Here is a 19,577-nt window from a genome sequence, read left to right as displayed (position 1 = left end):
TTTCTCTTTGTAACAGTCCTGGCTGTCCAGAACTCATTTTGTAGACCAGGCTGGCCTCTAACTCAGATCCACCTGCCTCTGACTCCTGAGTACTGGGATTAAAGGCGTGCGCCACCACTGCCTGGCTTGTTTGCCTTTAATCCCAGCACTCGGGAGGTAAAGGCAGGTGGGTTTCGGTGAGTTCCAGGACAGCCAGGTCTACACAGAGAAACCCTGTTTCAAAAATGACACTGGCGCCTCTCCTCTGGCCTCCACACATCTGCACCACACCCATATGTATCAATTAAAAGTTATTTTAAAAACAATGCCTTAAAGGGACACAAATCTGTAACTCAGTAGTAGGAAAGTAGTTTGAACTTTTACTCAGCATGCATAAGGCCCTGGATTCCCAATCCCATGCATGTACACACATGGTTTGGGTAAGTACATCGTCTCCTACTTACAACCCTTCTGTTTTCAGATTAAGACAAAGACTGGTGTTTCATTTCAAGTAGAGATGGTCTGTTTTTATCACCATTTTCTCTCTTACCCCAACTTGTACATCTCACTTAGTATGTGGCTTTGGGTCTGGGATCTAACCATTTTAGAAGCATTGTCTACTTCATTTCATGGACTGATTAAGATGGGGTCTTGCTGTGTTGTCTACTCTGGTGAACTCTGGTCTCTAGTGATCCTCCTGTCTCAACATCCTGACACTGACTTGTTTACTTCATGTAGTCAACACCTGTCAAGATGTTTCTGTCTGCTTTGTCCTTTCCACCCCTACCCTGTAGAACTCAGGACCTCACTTGGTAAACAGGCAGTCTGCCATAGAGTCACTGCGTTGACCACCTCTATTAGCTTTTCTGCCAAAAAAAGTTTGATGACACTTTACCCCACTGGACCCAGTAGCCATAATAAATGCCTAGTCTCTCATCTCTGAAGTAGGCACATAGGTGCATATATGTGCTGGTGAACGCTCTGCTCTGCTGCATGTACAGCACAGGTGGGGTAGTCCTGGTTTTTCTAACTTCTACTCCCTCTCTCTTGGCAGTACGTGATCTGATTTTCTGGCGAGATGTGAAGAAGACTGGGTTTGTCTTTGGTACCACGCTGATCATGCTGCTCTCCCTGGCAGCATTCAGTGTTATCAGTGTGGTCTCTTACCTCATCCTGGCTCTTCTCTCCGTCACCATCAGCTTCAGAGTCTACAAGTCTGTCATTCAAGCTGTGCAGAAGTCAGAAGAAGGCCATCCATTCAAGTAAGTTGAAGTCACAACCCACATTTCAGTAGAGGGATTTGCTGTGATTGCTCAGATCTGAAGTTCTGACCTGCCTCTTGCAGCCAATTGATAGTAGAAACATCCCCTAAATACCTTGCAGTCACCCTAAGAAGTCATCAGGTTAGTGTTTAAGAACTTTTAACTAGCTAGAGGCTCATACTTAAGGCTAAAGAGAGCTGCAAATCCTGAGCAGTGCACAAAATAGCTCGCCTAGGGCAGCCCTCAGTGAGCCGCTGTGTCCCTGTTTCAGCCCTTTATGGTAAAGCCCAGAAACAGCTTTGAACTCCTAGTTCTGGAACCAGGCATTTGCTCTGTGCTTATTTTGAATTTTATTTCTGATTTACTTTAGCTCTTGTGTAGTTTCTCTGGGTCTAGGGACAATTTTTTTAACCTTTATTTTATTGTCTATGTATGTGGGTGTTTTGCCTGCATGTATGTCTGGGCAACATAATATGTGTGGTGCCCTAGCAGGCCAGAAGAGGGCATCCAGTCCACTAGAACTGGAGTTACAGGTTGTGAGCTGCTCTGTGATGATACCTGGGAATTGAACTTAAGTCTTCTGGAAGAGTAACCAGTGCTCTTAACCACTGAGCCATCTCTCCAGCCCCAATCTGGTGACAAATTTTAATGCCTTTCTGGCTGTGTTGTAGCTTTACCAAATGCTTCCTCATGTTTGTGCTGTTGAAATTCTTTGCCCATAAAAATTTGTATTTGAGCTTTAACAAACAGCAGCTTTTAAAAACACTTTGTCTCCTCCTGGTGGTGGTGCTGCATGCCTTTAATCCCAGTACTCAAGGGGCAGATCTCCAAGTTCGAGGCCAGATTGGTCTACAAAATGAGTTCTAGGACAGCCAGGGCTATACAGAAAAAACCTGTCTCAAAAAACCAAAAATAAGGGCTGGAGAGATGGCTCAGAGGTTAAGAACACTGACTGCTCTTCCAGAGTTCCTGAGTTCAATTCCCAGCACCCACATGGTGGCTCACAACCATCTGTAATGAGATCTGGCGCCCTCCTCTGTGTACAAAATAGATAAATAAATAAATACAATAAGATAAAAAAACCTTTTGTCTCAGAGAAAGAGCGCCTGCTGTGACCTCTCTGGAATAGCCCGCTGGCTCCTTGCTGGGGCTTGTACTTTCTGTTGGTAGAAATAAAAGGGGTAACTTAAAGTCATATGTGAACTTAATTTTTTATTGTAAATTTGTGTGTGTGTGTGTGTGTGTGTGTGTGTGTGTGTGTGTGTGTGTGTGTGTATAGTTTTTCGAGACAGGATTTCTCTGTAGCCTGGGCTGTCCTGGAACTCGTTCTGTAGACCAGGCTGGCCTTGAACTCACAGAGACGCACTGCCTGTGTCTCCAAAGTGCTGGAATTAAAGGCGTGTGCCACTACAGACCAACTTTTTTTTTTTTTTTTTTTTTTTTTTTTTAATGGTTTTTGGACATAGGATTTCTCTGTGTAGCTTTGGAGCCTGTCCTGGAACTTCCTCTGCAGACCAGGCTGGCCTTGAACTCACAGAGATCCGCCTGGCTCTGCCTCCTGAGTGCTGGGACTAAAGGCGTGCGCCACCACTGCCCAGCACAGACCAACTTTTTGATACTTTCTTAATAAACAGAAAGGAGAACAGTGTCACTCTTCCAAAAATTTGAGCTCCTCAAGGTATCTTCAAAGTTGACCAGCGCTAGGCACTCAGTAGCTACTGGGTGAATGAACAAGCTAAAAGTACAGGGTTACACCACAGAACAAGGTGGCTGGTTATGGTGGCACACACCTTTAATGGCATTTTGGAAGCAAAGGCAGACAGATCACTTTAAGCCTTATCTATATAGTAAGGTCTATATAGTGAGTCCCTTTCCCTGCCCACACTCTACCCCCATTTTTTTTCTTTAAATCTCACCTTTTAAAAACAAAACAAAGTATATTGTGTAATTTCCAGCCCTAGCATATTCATGATCACTACCCTTTTTAGGGTTTGTTTGTTTGTTTGTTTGTTTCGAGACAGGGTTTCTCAGTGTTGTTTTGGAGCCTGTCCTGGAACTCACATAGATCCGCCTGGCTCTGCCTCCCGAGTGCTGGGATTAAAGGTGTGCGCCACCACCGCCCAGCCCCCAATCACTACCCTTTTAAGTCTTTCCTTTTCTACCCCCTCCTCTTTTTTTAAAAAATTGGGGATTGAGTCCAGGACCTTACACATGCTAAGTAAACGCTTTACCACTAAGCTATAGTCCCTGCCCTCTTTTTTCTTTTAGTTTTTGTTTTGGTGGTGCTTGTTCTGGAACTTGTTAAGACAGAGTCTTAGCCAGCGAGATGTTCAGCGGGTAAAGTTGTTTGCCTCCAAGCTTGACAACCTGAGTTCAGTCCCCAGGCCCCACATGGTAAAAGGAAACAATCAACGGCCACAGCCTGTCCTCTGACCTCTGCATATGCACATAGTATACATGTGCAGATACATACACACTGTCCTAGTCGATGTCCTGTTGCTGTGAAGAGACACCCTGACCATGGCAACTCCTATAAAGGAAGACATTCAGTTGAAGCTGGCTTACAGTTCTGAGATTTAGTCCATTGTCATCATGGTGGGAAGCCTGGTGGCACGCAGGCAGACATGGTGCTGAAGAAAGAGCTGAGAGTTATGCGTCTAGATCAGCAGGCAACAGGAAGAGGGAGTGTGAGCCCCTGGGCCTGACTTGAGCTTCTAAAACCTCACAGCACAGCCCCAGTGACATACTTCTTCCAACAAAGCCACACCTCCTAATAGTGCCACTCCCTATGAGCCTATGGGGGCCATTTTCATTCAGCTCCTCCCCAACCCCCCACCCCCCACACACACACACACATGTTAAAAATAAAACAATGAAAGCTGAAATGGTGCTCACTTGTATCGGGGAGGAGGAGACAGGCAGGTCTCTGGGGCTTACTAGCCAGTTAGCTTAGTCTGCTTAGTGAATTCCAGGCCAGTGGGAAACTATCTCAAAAAAAGTTTAAAAAATGGTGGACAGTTTCAGAGAAATGACACCCAAGGTTGTTCTCTGATCTCTACATGCATAGACATACACATACAAATCAATTTTAGGTTTTTGCTTGTTTGTTTTATAATGCTGGGAATAGAACCCAAGATCTCATGCATGCTAGGCAAGTCTTCTGCTATCAATCTACATTCCCATAGAGTGTGTTTTGACATATCCACTCTAGACAGATTATACAGGAAAGCCCTACAATTCATATACATAATTGACGTATTTGCTTTTATCCATTAAATGGCAGCTGTGTCCCCTATAGATTTCTAGAATGCCAGTTTCCCACTGAAAACCACTGTGTTGTTGAAGAATGTTCCCTTATGTGTTTTATGAGTGACTGTTTTCTTCTTCCCTGGAAGGGCATACCTGGATGTGGACATTACCCTGTCCTCAGAAGCTTTCCATAACTACATGAATGCTGCAATGGTGCATGTCAACAGAGCCCTCAAACTCATCATCCGTCTCTTTCTGGTAGAAGACCTGGTTGACTCCTTGAAGGTTAGTTGCTGGTCTGTGGTTCAGAGGTAAAATAGAGAATATAGGGTTTTTATTAGACAGGAGAAAGCCTGTCAAAAGGAGGTGGGAGTCAGCAGAAAAAGCTGTGGCCACCCTCTAAAGAGCAGCATTACAACAGTAGTCACCAGCTCGGCACCCAAGACGGTGGCAGTTTTCTGATTGTGACGTGCAAGTAGGGGATCTGTATCCTGTCACTGCATTGGTGCAGACCTAGGTAGCCTGAACTCTGAGTTATCATTGTTCTTGTCTAACCCTCTGCCATTGGCTTTCACAGCTGGCTGTCTTCATGTGGCTGATGACCTATGTTGGTGCTGTTTTTAATGGAATCACCCTTCTGATCCTTGGTAAGGTGACAAGGAAAGTGTGTCCATGTGTTTATTTCTTGAAGTATTCTGTAAGACTAAGTATAAATGCTGGGCCAAATGGTACAGACCTATAATCACAGCTGTTCAAGAAGCTGAGGCAGGAGGATCAAACCTGCAAGGGCAACTTAATAAGACCTTGTCTCACAAATTATAAAAAGGGCGTAATGGTACACATCTATAATCCCAGCACTTGGTAGATGGAAACAAGAGGATCAAAATGGATTATCATGTTAAGCTTCATAATGAGTTCTAGGCCCACTTAGGACATATGAGACCCTCAATTAAGAAAAAAAAAAAAAATGTAACCGGGGCAGAGTGCTTGGCTGAAGAGCATGCACACAGTATAACCACTTAATCTACATGGCAGCCTGTGGTGTCTAGAGTGTGTTAGATATTGGAGTAGCCTGGGCTTGTGGCCCTGTGTTGATTAAATGGCCTGACAAAGAAATTTCAAAATGAGCTGGGCAGTGGTGGCACATGCTTTTAATCCCAGTACTGGGGAGGCAGAGGCAGGGGAATCTCTGAGTTTGAGGACAGCCTGGTCTACAGAATGAGTTCCAGGACAGCCAGGGACACACAGAGAAACCCTATCTCCGGGGGTGGGGGGGGGTGTAGAAATTTCAAAGCAACTGTAAGTAAAGGATTGTTTAGATTTGGTTTAAATGTGGGGACCTTGCTTTTAGAAATCACTTTTGTAGCTTAGAAGTTGATGCCTGTCATACAAAGAAAGCAGCCTGTTTGGGTTTTTAATATGACCCTGATCTGCTCTCTCCTGCCGGCCTCAGTTGGGAGCACTTGTTTTTCTCTTTTTGGTTGTTTCTTTGGACATCATGAAAAATGTCTGTATTGCTTGAGTCTCACTTTTGCACTTGCCATGTTTTGATTCTGTCTTACAGCTGAGCTGCTTGTTTTCAGCGTTCCAATTGTCTATGAGAAGTATAAGGTAGGCATTTGTCTGGCAGCAGATATGCTAATAATGTGTGACTGGCTTCAAGTCATTTTAAGGAAAGTAATAGACTGAGAGTCGTGTCTTCCAGCAAGACTGGAAGCCTAGGATAGATATTCTGTGTCACAGGGTTGAATAATCCTTTCCAAAAAAGGAAGGTGAAGAGGTACTATATAATAAAAGTTGAGCTTCTCAAAACTAAACTGTACTTTCAAGGAAATGTTAGTATGTCCAGATGTTTGCATTGTGGGCTGCGTGGATCAGAAGACCTTTTGGGAGAGAAGGGAGAAGATGACTCGGTTGATAAAATGCTTGTCACCCAAGCAGGAGGACCTGAGTTCTGATCTCAAGCACCCACATAAAATTGCCTGTTGTTAGAATGTACACCTGTAATCCCAGCCCTGGGGAGGAGTGCAGGCCAGCCATTCTAACCAAATCAGTGAGCTCCAGGTTCAGTAAGAGACTGAACTGTCTCAAAAATAAAGTAGAGGGCTGGGGATGTAGCTCAGTTGGTAAAGTACTTGCCTAGTATAAACAAAGCCCTGGGTTTTAAGCCCTAACATTACATAAATTGTGTGTAGTGGCACACTCATGTAGCCCTAGCATGTAGAAGGTGGAGTCAGGATGATCAGAAGTTCAGGGTCATTCTTAGCTACATAATAAGTTGTAGGCCAGCTTAAACTACATGAAACCCTATCTTTAATTATCTTCTTATTAATTAACTAGTTAGAGAGCAATTGAAGAAAAACCATATGTCAGTTTTTTCCTCCAGACTCATGCACACTCATACACGTACACACAAATACATACACACAAAAGATTTTTGGCTTTTTAATATTAAATAAGTTAATCATGCCCAGGAGCCATCACACCTAACAACTACAGAATATAGATTAAATCTGAAATTTCTAGTACTCAGAAAATGTACCTCAGTGTTGCTAAAGGAAACACTACATACATCCTACATCTACAAATGATGACTTTTATTTTGAAGTATTGCATAAGTTGAAGTCTGAAAACAGAAGTTTATAATTCTTTGAAAAACTAGACATCATTTTTATTTTCTAAATAGTGACTGGTGGGGTTTTTGATGGCTGCACTAAAAAGAACAGTGCTTTTTATATGGGAAAAAAGGCAGCCAGGCGGTGGTGGCGCACCCTTTAATCCCAGCACTGGGGAGGCAGAGGCAGGAGGATCTCTGAGTTAGAGGCCAGCCTGGACTACAGAGCGAGTTCCAGGACAGCAAAACCATGTCTCGAAAAAGAAAAAGAAAAAAAAAAAGCCTTCAAGAAAACTCTCAGCTCCTGTATTACCCAGCTGAATCTTCCTTCCTTTCTTTCTTAAAGACACAGATTGATCACTATGTTGGGATTGCCCGGGATCAGACCAAGTCAATTGTTGAAAAGTAAGTACCCATAGGGATCATGTCACCATTTCCCATGTATACCATCCCCTCCCCTATAATTTCTAGTCTCTTATATAAAATGTTACTGTCAAAGGTAACTAATTTTCACCCTGAATAAAACCTTAGATAGTTTTATTTACTTGAGCCTCTTGTTAAGAAGCATCTTTGGGTTTTGTTGTGGTAGTTTGGTTGGTTGGGTTATTTGCTTTAGAGACAGGGTCTTGCTATATATAGCCCAGGCTGACCTTGAACTTAATGTCCTACCCTCCAGCTCTCAAGAAAAATAATCAACAGAAATACTTTGGCTGTCAAATATTTTTTGGTTATTGAACCCTATTTATTCTCATATGTATCCAAGTTAAGGCAACTCTTCCCTGTCTTTTTCTAATAAATAATATAAAGCTTATATCCTGGCATTGGGGTAAACACCTGTAAATCCCAGTACTTGGGAGGCAGAAGCAGGTGGATCAATGTGAGTTCAAGGGCAGCAAGGTGGAATCCCTCAGGCTTGTTCCAGGCAGAGAACAGCAGAGCCCTACCTGATATCCTGGAGGAAATACAAACCTAGGACAAAAGCACATTTAAAACAAATATTTTCAGTTGTCTTCTTCTTTCTTCAATAGGATCCAAGCAAAGCTTCCCGGAATCGCCAAAAAAAAGGCAGAATAAGCACGTGGAAGCCAGAAGTGCAACAGTTACTAAAACGCCATTTAATAGTTATAACATCGTCACTTGTACCATGAAGGAACTTGCTCAGTATCAGCTTGAGCCTGGTTCCAAGTTGTTTGTTCTTAATTTGGTGTTCTCTCCCCTCCTCTCCCTTTACCCTCAGTACCAAGCACAAGATGTGTTAGACTGAAAAAAGAACTGATCTCTTAGAACCCAAAAGAATAAAGAATGAATCAAATTAATAGAATTAATCAGACCATAACAGTGGTGGAGCTTTTACCTGTACCACAAAAGGAGAAAAAGAAGAGAGAAATGCCTTAGGGTCCTCTCTCCTGTTTCAAGGACTCATACACAGTTCCCATTTATAATTTTGCCCTTATTTTTAAGTTAAGAAATAATGATTAACTTATGAATACATAGTCAGGGGCAGGAGTGGGATCCTTCCGTTGGGTTTGTGCGGCCCTCCAGTCCCACCTTCCTGCCTTACACCTGAGCAGCTCCTCCTCCTGCTCTTCTTCTTCCTTAAATGAAAGAACTGTCAGCTCTGAATAACTTGCAGGTGATAGAGGTAATTCCCTTTTCCCAGAACGCCATCTGAGAAATACAGAGGGACAGAGTGGGGTGGAGCAGTCAGCAGGAGGAGCTGTCACCCCCCTCCTCCTGCTGCCCTCCCAGAAAAGGAAGGAAGGAAGGGCTCTGCCACTGGGAGGGCAGTGTCCGAGCCGTTGGTCTGGGATACCAGTGTGAGTGTTGGCTTGAGAAATCATTCCAGAATGTGCTTCTCCCTCTTTTCCCTGCCCACCTTACCTCAAGTTTAATAAATATGGTTGTACTTTTCTTATTATGAAATAAATGTCTGTAACTGCTGTACACTGCTATAAGCTTAAGAAACATAATCTGCATGTGGGCTCCAGCCATTGAGTTACCGTAACCCTACCTTGGTCTGTGGGAACGAGGGACAAGAACACGAGCCTTCCTTCTGTGTCTTCCCTGCTGCTGCTCCACCGCTGCTTCCACCTGTGCTTCGCAGGGTTAGCTGAGGACTGAAGCCCCACTGGCTGCATACAAGTCGTGTGTCTGTAGTCCAGAGGCATCAGCTGCTTAGAGGGGGAGGTACATTTCCAGACTCCCGACATGTAGCTTTGAGAGCAGCTTGTGAGTGAGTGTTGTTCTGAGGGGGATCTCCATTTTTAGACACATTTATGACATTGTTCCTACCTTGGCCTACAATGCTCATTTGGAGAGTATTTTCAAGTTTTAAGTTGTGGGTGGCCAGGAAGGACCAGGAGATGTTGATAGACAACATCTGTCATTATGATTGACTGGGGATCTTGATTTCTATTTGTGACCTTGCATCTATCTACCCTTCAGCATGGAAATCTAGTCAGCTTGTATAGTGGCATCCAAGAATTCCTTCAGGTCTCAGCCCTGCCTTTATGAGGAAGAGCTGGGACTTCACGGGCTCTGGTCTGCAATGGTCACCGAGGTCTGTGACTATAAAAGTAGGAATGGAACCTTTTCCCCTCCTTTTGGGAAATGACTTAGGGATTTTGGTAGGTAGAATGCCTTACTACATTTTCTTAGTTCTTTGCCCATGTTCATTTTGAATTTTTGGTTTCCATTGTAGAAAACACTCCATCGCCATCCTCTGCCCTCCCAGGAAGTAAATGCACTGATGGTCTTTGGGGCCTCCCAACAAGGGGCCCCATTCTGCACTGGAAGCCTCCACACCTGGCTCTTTTCTGTGTTGCTGCTGTGTTAAAATAATTGGAAAGATTTTTGTGCCACACAGGAATTTTTTTTCTTTTTAAGAAAAATCTATAGATGAACAAGTTACTAATGAAATTGTGTACGTGTCTGTGCGTGCAACATAAAAATACAGTAGCCTCAAGGAGCTCTCGTGGTCCCTGTAAAACTGCAAATTGATGTATTAATTATAAATAAAGAACACAGTGACTGTCTCATCAGTCTGCAACTTTATTCTTTTTACACAGTTTGGGTGAAGTGAGAACGAAAGGCTTTCACTTGCTCTCACCCACATTCCGGGAACCTTCAAAAAGAACTCCCAAGATTGCAGGGACTCCGGGCACTGAGCAGAGCTGCACTGATTTGGTTTCTAAAATGAAGTGAAGAGACTGTGTAAAAGGTGACCTTAGAAGTGACTTGGGTTAAAGGGCCTGGTTCAACTTCTCACCAGCCTGGGAATGGGAAGGGTCCCTCCCCGCTTACCACAGGAAGCAGCCCATAAACCACATGCAGCCAAAAGCTGAAACTGAGCTGGTCATGGCACACCTGATCTGACATCAGAATTCATCCCATTCACTCTGCCCCAGAACTAAGTTGGCTGTGACTCGTGCTGGACTTTTAAGATTTTATTCAACATACCTCTCGGGAAAACTTAGACTGAAATACTTTTTAAATGACTGATGCAAACAACTTCACAAATACACATACAAATGTTTGAATAGTGTCACTAAGTAACATGGCATATAAATATGTATCCAGAGTAACATTTACATATGGGCCATAATAGCAAGCATACCATTAAAACAATGAAGAAATTTCACCTGTTCAATCAGAATCCCGAGGGAGGAGACCCACCAACCCCTTGACCCTTGAGGCCATCCAGTCATGGTAGAATCACTGAAGAGGTACTTGCCAGACAACCTCCCTGGGAGCTGCAGCTGTGGGAAGGGCCTTTGGGAATACACTGTGGGCCCCACCCTTCTGGCTTAGTCAGGTGGGCCCAAGGATTTCTGTCTCTAGCAAGTGCCTAAAATGATGCTAGTCTGGGGCTGCCTCTCAAGGGGAAAACCGTTTCTAACTTCTGCCCCAGCTAACCTGGACTTCAGCAGTGAGCCCTGGTGGTGACAATCAGCAGCTCCAATGTTGCCTACTGTTTATAAAAGGTGGTGTAGAGGCAGGAGAGAATACTCTGTTTAAAAACATGCATGATGAAAAGTAAAAAAAAAAAAGGTCAGTGCCCAGCCTGGCACCATCCATAACCTGTTCTAAAGATTTTAATACTGTCTCCAAAACTCTGGCTGGTCAAAACTGGAATTTAACTGAGCCAGCAGCCGTTCCAGAATATCTGATAACTTGAAAACAAGCACTGATACGGAGCCACCTTCTGCTGGAGAAACCTCGGCCCCAGGAGAGGTGGGCCCCACCTGGAGTTGGGCCCTCTCCTCACCCCTCACTGCCCCAGGCCTGCAGTGCTGAAAGCCGCCTTCATCCTTATTCCCAGGAAGTGCAATGCTTTGCTGTCCTCAGGAGTCACAAGTGCTGAGGGCCTGCAGTGCCAACACGAATCTTGGCAGGCCTAACGGGTAAAGAAATCCTGAAAGCAGTGCAATACAGTGCAAAGCTCACTGAACCGGGAGTTTTTCATTCTAGTTCTTGACTTGTTCCTAGCTGGCTAAGTAATAATTTCTGGGTTTCGGAATTTTGCTCCTCTCTCTGAAAGGGATCAATTTGTGATCTCCAGGGTCCTTTCCCACTGACAATCTTGAAATTATATAAAAATGCTATAAAATCCGTGGTATAAAATCCAACTGTCGACCAGGAAGTCTAGGGAACTGGGCCTGAGGCACTTGAACCTTGAGCTCTGGCTCTGGCGGGTGAGAGAAGGGATTTCTTTTTCTTGTTTTCTCACCACAGGGGCTATACACTGACCCCAGAACCTAGGGCCCCTCCCAAGTTCCATCTCCTGACCACCACACCCTGACTTTAAAAGGAGGGCACAGTGCCTCAGTGGCTTCCCTCTGTGAAGAGCAGACACCGGACCTAGAAACAAGGCCAGGGGAACGTGGGATATTTAGTATCCTCCTAATCCCCTTGCCACACGCCCATCTCTGTCCTTCCTCCTCCACCTCACAGCTTATCTCTGATACACGAATAATAAATAAGACATTTGCACATAAGGGTGATCGGGCCAGTTCCCCTCTCCCTTTCATATAAAAAGCATTAAATACAGTTTCAAAATAAAATACAAAGAGCAAAAAAGGGCCTGATCTTGGGACCACCTGTTCTCCACGGGAGAATGAAATCTACACATCCCTCTCGGACCTGCCTGGGAGATTGAGGGGCCCTTCTGGCACCACGGGTAAGAGAAAGAGAGGCCAAGGCCCGGCCCCAAGCCCTGGGAGCTGAGAACCGGTGTCGCATCCACCGAGGACGAATCACGTTCAGTGGGGGCAGTAATAGACTAACCACCCAGTGCCCCGAGCTCGCACGGTGCTGGCGCTGGACCAAGAGCGCGCCCGCCGCTTTCACTGGGTGGGTAACATGCTCTCTGAGCAAGAGAGGTTAAGGAAAAAAGTGCTAATCCCTTTATGACCCCGGTCCCGGAGGCATGGCAGCGGCCCAGGATGGATGCACGGTCCCCTGGGCCAGCCCGGGAAGCTGGCGCAGATGACTGGGTCCCATCGCTCCGCCCGCCCTCGTCCCGCCCCCGCCTTTGCCCCAGTCTGCCGCCTGGGCCTCTGAGAGACCGAGAATACCAATTTGGACCCTGCAGCCAGCAGCCTGGGAGCCGAGAGCCAAGCCCGAGGGCGTGCGAGGCCGCACAGATCTGGGCCCTCGGCCAGGGCGAGCGGCCAGCGCGTCTATCCTGACTTCCCTGCGCCCTGCCTTCAACCCTAATACTGACTGCGGGCACCCCCACCCCGGCCTGGCAGCACTGCGCCCTTGGGCGCGGCCGGGAGCATTCGTTGTGAACACTGGAGAGGCGCTTTGGCTTTTCGAGAAGCGCGGGACTCCGCGCAAAGAGCGCAGGGACTAGCGGCACATCAGAGTGCCACTGGGGAACAGTGGCGGGCTCCTCCCCATCCCCAACCCCGGTCCAGCCCGGCCAGCGGGGAGGGGGAGCCCAGCGCCTGACATCAGGGTCTCTCAGCCCAAGGGCCAGGCCAGCGCAGGGCGAGTGCTACGCGCGACAAACCGCGCCCGGCTTTAGGTCTGCACTGCCGTCCCGCGGCGCCGGGGCCGGTGGCCCGAAGCCCTCGTGGCCGTAGCAGCGCAGCGCAGCCTCCTCGTAGGCCTCCAGAATGGTCTGGCGCTCCTCTGGGGTGAAGTCCATGGAGAAGGGATGCACCTGCAGGATGTGTCGCTTGATGGTGCTCACCTTGAGCGTGGCCAGCGCGCCCCCGCACACCATGCACACCAGGCCGCGCCGGCTGCCGTCGTAGTCCATCAGGTACTCGCCCCGCCAGCGCGGCTGGTAGTTGCGCCGCTGCTCCCGGCTGCGCGGCGGCGGCGGCGGGGGCGGGGGCGGCGGGGGCAATGGCAGCGGCGGGAAGGCCAGCCCCCCAGGCTCCTGACCGTCATCTTCATCCTCCTCTTCTTCGGCCGGCCGCTCCGATGGAGCCCCGGGGGACACCGGCGCGTCGCCTGGGGAGGAACAAAGGGCTGCCTTAGAGCGGGTGGCAGGAATCAGGCCCGGTCCCTACTCTCCATAGGCCCTCCCGTCCCATCCTCCCGTCTCTCCCTGCAGCATCCCACTCTCACCACCCTACCCGCCCAGCCCTCTTGACCCTGCCCACTCTCCCTTGCCAGATGCTCCGGCCCTTCTCAGGCTCACCCCACCACTCCTCCTCTGGCTCCGCCTCCTCTGCCCCTCCCCCCTCCTCAGAGGCCGAGGCTGCACTGGGGGCGACAGGGTCGTTGGGGGACTCCGGGCTGGGCAGCCCCAAAGCCAGCAGGTGCGCAGCCTTCTCGCTCCATTCCTGGGCGATGAGGGCCTTGACTGGCCCGCTGAGGCTGGTGGAGCCCGGGTGGCGCTGGCGGATGTGTCGCTTGATGGTGCTCATCTTGAGCGAGGCCAGCGCGCCCCCGCACACCATGCACACCAGGCCGCGGCGGCAGCCGTCCAGCTCCATGAGGTACTCCAGCCGCCAGCGCTCCTGGTAGTGGCGGCGATGGTCTCGGCCCCTCCGAGGCCGGACCGGGATGCCCGCCCTCTCGCCCTCGCCCTCGCCCTCCTCCGCCTCCTCCTCCTCCTGCTCTGCCGGCCCGGGCCTCTCAGGCACCCAGCCAGCCTCTTCCTTTACGTCTGGGGGGCTGAGATCCTGAGAGGAGGGGGCTCCAGCAGCGGGGGCGGAGTCCCGGCTCTTTCTGGTCAGGTCCTGGGGGACGAGGTCATCGTCTGTTGGGGAAGGGGTGAGGGAGAAGGACTCAGCCTGCTGGCTGGGTTGCCCTTAGCCACACAAGAGGGTTCCAATCCTTGCTCCTCACCCCAGCCCCAAGCTAGCCGGCCCTAGCCAGAGAGAGAGAGAGAGAGGTGGGGAGTTGCGAGTCTGTGTGTAGAGGGAAAATAAGGCTGCAGCCCTCAACCAAATGTCCCCGCCTCCCAATTTTGTTTTCCGCTCCCAAGCTGCCGCCCTAATATTAAAGGGGTCTCAGCCCTGGGACAGCCTCGCACCTGGTGAGGACTGGGTGAGCTCGGACAGAGCCTCAGGCTGGTCACCCCAGGCCTGCAGCAGGGCACTGCGCTGGGGGCCACTGAGCCCGAGGGAGCTGGGGTGCACCTCCAGCACGTGAGCACGGATGTCGTCCAAGTGCAGGCTGGGCAGTGCCCGGCCACAGGCCATGCACACCAGCCGATTCCCCCGTGGGTCGTAGTCCATGAGACACTCGGCCCGGAACCAGTTCTGCAGGGACTCCTTCAGCCTCCGCTCCAGGCGCCGGGGCCCCAGTCCCCTGCTGCCCCCAGCCCTTCGGGAGGCTGACAGCCGCCGGCGCCGAGGTGCCACTGGGCCCCCTCGAACCCCTCGCCGCTGGCGCCGGCAGCCCCCACCAGCTGGGGCTTTGCCTGAAAGGGTTGGAGGGAAGCAACTGAGACTCTGGCCCTCTGGGGAATCCCCCACCACAGCCAGGGGCTCCACACACAGCCTCTTCTCACTCCATCTCTGACTCAGGTCCCATGGCTGACCTTGGCCCGTCTTCTCCTCTCCTCTCCTCTTCTCTTTCGTTTTTTGGAGAGAAACTCATACAGCATAGTCTGGGTTCAAACCCTCTATGTTCAGCCCCATCCAACTATTGACGCTCCTGCCCCCACTCTCCTGGTACTAAAATGACAGGCATGTGCCACCACACCCACTCCCTAATCCTCAGGGCCACTCACTCAAGTCCACCCAGCAGCCCTAAGCCCAGACTCTGACCCCTTCCCTGGGCTTCCCTGTTCTAACACCACACTCCACTGCCCTGACCCACTCACAGCCCTTTCCTCAACTTACCCCACCCCCACCCCGACGACTCTCCTTGCTCCTCCCACTGCACACTGTCAAGGCTGCCAGGGATGCTGGAACTACCCGGCATCACTAATCCCTCCCCACACTCAACAGCAAGGGGAGCAAACAGAATCTACCCAAAGATGGAGCAGAGCCTTGCTCAAAATAAATAAGTGAAGAAGTAAATAAAGAATGAAAATAAATAGCTGGAGAGCAGAAAAGTTGCCCACCTACCCAGCCCCGTTACACACAATCCCCTGCCTCTCCCAATATTCTGTATTACCTGGGCCCTTGGGTGGGCAAGCTTGGAGGCTGGCCCCCTCCTCCTCCTCTTCATCTTCCTCCTCCTCCTCCTCCTCAGCCCCCTGGGCCCCCAGGCTCTCAGCCTCACCACAGGCCCCCAGCCCCAGATGGGCATCCCAGCTGCTGCTGATGACTTCCTTCTCTCGGGGACTCCAGTGCAGGGAGTAGGGGTGCTTCTGGCGGATGTGCCTCTTGATGGTACTGAGCTTGAGGGTGGCGAGGGAGCTGCCGCACACCATGCACACCATGCCGTGCCGGGAGGGGATGAAATCCATCAGGTACTCCAGTCGCCAGTGGTCATGGTAGTAACGCCGATGGTCCCTGCCAGGGATGCGGCTCTTTCCAGGCCTCGAGGCCCGAGCCTCACAATGATCTGAGTATTTCCTGCCTGAAGATGCTGGTCCCCTGGCCCTGGAGGAGGGTAGGGGGGTACTTCCCCAGGACCCCAAGGCACCCCCTTCCAGCTGAAGAGCTTGTCCTGAAGGGAAAAGGGAGACACATTCTCAATCTCCAGTTTCCAGGGAAAGGACCCAAGGCTTTGATTTGGAAGCATGAGAAAGGGATGTGGGGGATGGGGAGCTCAGGGCAAGGAAGGGTTGGCAAGAGCGGTGAGGGGAAGTGGGTGACGAGGGAGTCGAAACACCCCTTACAAAGAGCAGGGACCCAGTGAGAGGACCAAAACAAAAGGATGCGGGTACTGTGCAAGCCCGCTACAGAAGGCCAGGGACAGAAGGCCAGGGACGGCACTCTCCAGAGGTACAGGGAGGGATAAAGCTAGGAGATCAGCAGGCTGGGCAGTTACAGCCAGAATGGAGACAGCAGTGGGGAGCGGGGGAACAAAGGGGGTGTCTGTCTGCACCCAGATCTGTGCATAAGACCCACCCACCTGAGGCCCCACAAGGAAGGTCCCTTCTTCCAATAATACCCCAATTGTGTCCTCCTGTAAGTACCAGTTTAGGGATGGGGTGTGAAAGGTCAGCTCCCACTGGAGGGCACCTAAGACAGAGCTGTCAACAGCTCCAGGGAAAGGACTTCAGACCCAGACTTCCCCAGAGTCGGCAGTCCAACGGCCCTGAAGAGGGAAGGTAGGAGGGCCACCCGAGTGACTGCTGAACATTCTGCAGATCGGGAACCGTCACCACCCATCAAACCCATTAAGTCTTTCTAGGTACTTATCTCGTCTGGGCTGGCAGGGCCTTGGTTACTGCCCAGCCATAGGAAAGGTGGGCACTTCTGGGCCCCACCAACCCATTGGTGTTCTCACATTTTGTCAAAAAGACACCCAGAGCCCTACCTTACCCTCCCTACAGAGCTGGCTGGCCATTTTTATTTAGAAAATGGTCTCCTGGCCACAAAAACTATTACAGGCATGTTCTGGTCATTCTCTCAGTACAGAATCCCAGAGTCACAAACAAAAGACAGCATCAGAGAGAACTCCTGTCCCTGTGTGGAGTTTTCTTTTGTTTTCATTATTATTATTATTATTGTTTTTAAGTGCAGCTATAGAAAAAAAACAGAAAACACTAGGTCCAAGGTCTGGCTTCACTGATGACTTGCTCAGTGACCTCTGGCAGGTCATGTCGCTCTCTGGGCCTGAGCCCTTTGTCTGCACACACAGGGGCTGATAATTAGCATCCTACTACTAAGCATCCTTCCCGTGCGGGAGCCTTCTAAGTCTAAGGCAGACTGGCCCTTTAAGAGCAAAAGGGGGGGGGGGGGGACCAGAGAATAAAAAAGGAGGAGCTGAGATTCTTTAAAAACAAAAGAGGATGGGGGGCTTTTAGGGAGGAGAGCTCAGAAAGTAGGGAACAGTCTCCCTAGTCAGGCCGGAACCTTCGCTGATAAAGGCAATAAACCCCGCAGTAAGGGGGGGGGGGGGAGGGAAACAGTCGGCTTTGAGGGCCAACGAGGACCGGCCGGTCCTGGTACAGCTGACAAACCGCAGCCAAAATAAATTCTGAAACCCGACAGTGCACCGGCGATCCCACCCCTTACTTAAGACCTTCCCGATGTGGGAGACAGCAGAGGGGGCTCCCCAGGGCGTAGGCTGTGCTTTTTTTTTTTCTTTTTCCCTTAACGCAACCGTGAAGGGAAGAGTTCCCGTCTCCAGCAAGGCCACGCAAGAGAGGGACGGCGCACCCGAGAACAGCGGAATCCCGAGCTATGCTACTCTGGGGAAAGCTCCAGGAGGGGACGGGGACGGGGACGGGGACAGGGGGGGCTGGGCGGCCTTTGAAAAGAAAAACCACTTGAGAGTCTGAAAGAGAAAAGGGCGGGGGCCGTAAGTTCCAGCGCCTTGTCCCCCGTGTCGCTGGTCCCCTAAAAGCGGGCGCCGCGGGGCCCTTTAAGGGGCAGGGATCCGCCCCAGCCCGGCGGGCAGACCCCAGTACCGGCGGGGGGCGCCCCGCGGGCCTTGCAGCGGCGCTCCGTGCCCGCCAGGTGGCGCCCCCGGCCGCCCTGAGCTCGTCCCCCGCTTTGTTCGGCGGCCGAGAGGGGCCCGGAGCCGCAGCCCTCCCCTCCCCCACGCCGGGGCCCCCGCCCCGGGCCGTCGGGCCCAGCTCTTACCGCCGTCGTCCTCCTCGGGCTCCGCGCCGCCGCTCGCGGCAGCGGGCGGCAGCCGTCGGCCCCGTGCCGAGGACACTGCGGGCCCGGGGCCGCCCCTGCCGCCGCCGCTCCGGCTCCGGTGGTCCCCGCCGGGCTCCATGAGCTGTGCTGCGGAGCGGGGGCCCCGGGGCGGCGGGGCGCGGGGCCGCGGAGCCGGCGGCGGCGCGCGCAGGGCGCTCGGTGCGCGGGGCCCCCGGGCGCGGGGCGCATTCACGGGCGGCCGGCCGCACGGACGGCTGGCTGCTCGCTCGGCGGCGCGGGCTGGACCGGGGTGGGGATTCCTGTCTGGGGCCCCTGGGGCTCCTTTAAGGGCTCCTGGGTAAATTTAAAGGGGCCGCGTGCAATTTCCTCCTGCCAGCTCGCGGGGGGCTGGCGCGGGGAAGGCGGGAGGTGGCGAGTCCGCAGTGGGCGCCTGTTACGGACGCGGGGAGCACGGACCTCAGCGCCCTCACGGGCCCGCCCCGCCGCGTCCGCAACTGCAGCTCTGGGCTTGTAAAGAGTCGCCGAGGTGACCAGGGGCGCCCGCGTCCAGTCCGCTACGATGCGCTTCAGCCACCGCCCCCTCGGGGCATCTCCGCGAGCAGCTTTCCGCAGCCAGCGAGCAGGGGACCGCCCGGTGCGGCGGCCCGGACCCCCTCCCCGGGTGCCTCCTTGTCCTCCCGCGCGAGCTGGGCGCGGGCCCCGAGCGGACGCGCCTGGCAGGGGCCCCAGATGGCCGCGGCCCCGCGGAGAGGGTGGAGCCGTGGGGGCCGCCGCGCCCCCTCCCGCGGGAGCCTGGGGCTAGCGCAGGCAGCTCTGGCTTCTACCGAGGAGGGGCAGCGGGGCGAGGCTTCCACCGAGCCGGCCCGGGTGAGGGCGGCGGCCGCCAAAGTGCAAGCCTAGGAGAGGGGCGCGCAGAGGGCTGGAGGAGAGCGAGCGCGCTGCGCTGGTCCGCCGGCGTTACGAAGCGGAGAAGCGGAGGTGGCCCCGGGCTGGAAGCCGGAAAGAGAGGGCGATTGCGGCGGTGATTCAGGCCCCTGCCCCCGCAGGCCTATAGGTGCCAGGGGAGGCAGTCTGCTGAGCCCCGGGGCTCCTACACAGGACGAAGGGGAGAAGAATGCTGGCTCCGATCGTGGCGTTGGGCACTTGGAGACGCGCGTCCCTAGGCTGGGAACCCTTGGGGCGAATTCTGGTTTCGGCCCCTGGACACCTCCAGGTCCCCCGCTACCGGACAGCCTTGAGAAGGAACCTCGAGGGGTTGTGATGTCGAGCCAGCCTGGGGTC

The 19,577-nt window shown here is 51.9% G+C and overlaps 2 protein-coding genes across 7 annotated transcripts in view; one reads left to right on the top strand and one right to left on the bottom strand.

Annotated features, from left to right (window-relative positions):
- Rtn3 (reticulon 3) overlaps positions 1-10,139 on the top strand; it is a 56,866-nt gene extending 46,727 nt beyond the window's left edge. For all 4 annotated transcript variants that reach the window (XM_006980750.4, XM_015999188.3, XM_015999189.3 and 1 more), the window contains 6 exons: positions 1,034-1,241; positions 4,637-4,775; positions 5,068-5,137; positions 6,055-6,101; positions 7,451-7,509; positions 8,133-10,139. In XM_006980750.4, the coding sequence (XP_006980812.1) occupies positions 1,034-1,241; positions 4,637-4,775; positions 5,068-5,137; positions 6,055-6,101; positions 7,451-7,509; positions 8,133-8,178 (569 nt within the window). In that variant the 3' untranslated portion in view covers positions 8,179-10,139. The remainder of the gene's footprint in view (positions 1-1,033; positions 1,242-4,636; positions 4,776-5,067; positions 5,138-6,054; positions 6,102-7,450; positions 7,510-8,132) is intronic.
- Positions 10,140-10,535: 396 nt separating this feature from the next.
- Zfta (zinc finger translocation associated) lies at positions 10,536-19,046 on the bottom strand. 3 transcript variants are annotated; one of them, XM_076558659.1, is made up of 5 exons: positions 18,276-19,046; positions 15,691-16,188; positions 14,600-14,989; positions 13,760-14,323; positions 10,536-13,569 (listed from the first exon to the last, which is right to left on the bottom strand). In XM_076558659.1, exons 1-5 carry the CDS (start codon positions 18,412-18,414, stop codon positions 13,106-13,108), a joined length of 2,055 nt encoding a protein of 684 aa, XP_076414774.1. In that variant the 5' UTR covers positions 18,415-19,046; the 3' UTR covers positions 10,536-13,105. The 3 variants fall into 3 exon arrangements, with proteins under 3 accessions (XP_076414774.1, XP_076414777.1, XP_076414785.1); XM_076558662.1 differs by having other exon boundaries at positions 18,753-19,045; XM_076558670.1 differs by lacking the exon at positions 18,276-19,046 and adding an exon at positions 16,597-18,233.
- Between the last annotated feature and the right edge of the window lie 531 nt (positions 19,047-19,577).

The sequence above is a fragment of the Peromyscus maniculatus genome, chromosome 1, assembly GCF_049852395.1.
Source record: "Peromyscus maniculatus bairdii isolate BWxNUB_F1_BW_parent chromosome 1, HU_Pman_BW_mat_3.1, whole genome shotgun sequence".
Lineage (NCBI taxonomy): Eukaryota > Metazoa > Chordata > Mammalia > Rodentia > Cricetidae > Peromyscus > Peromyscus maniculatus.
Note: the sequence above shows the minus strand (reverse complement) of the source record. Positions and strands in the feature narration are given on the sequence as shown.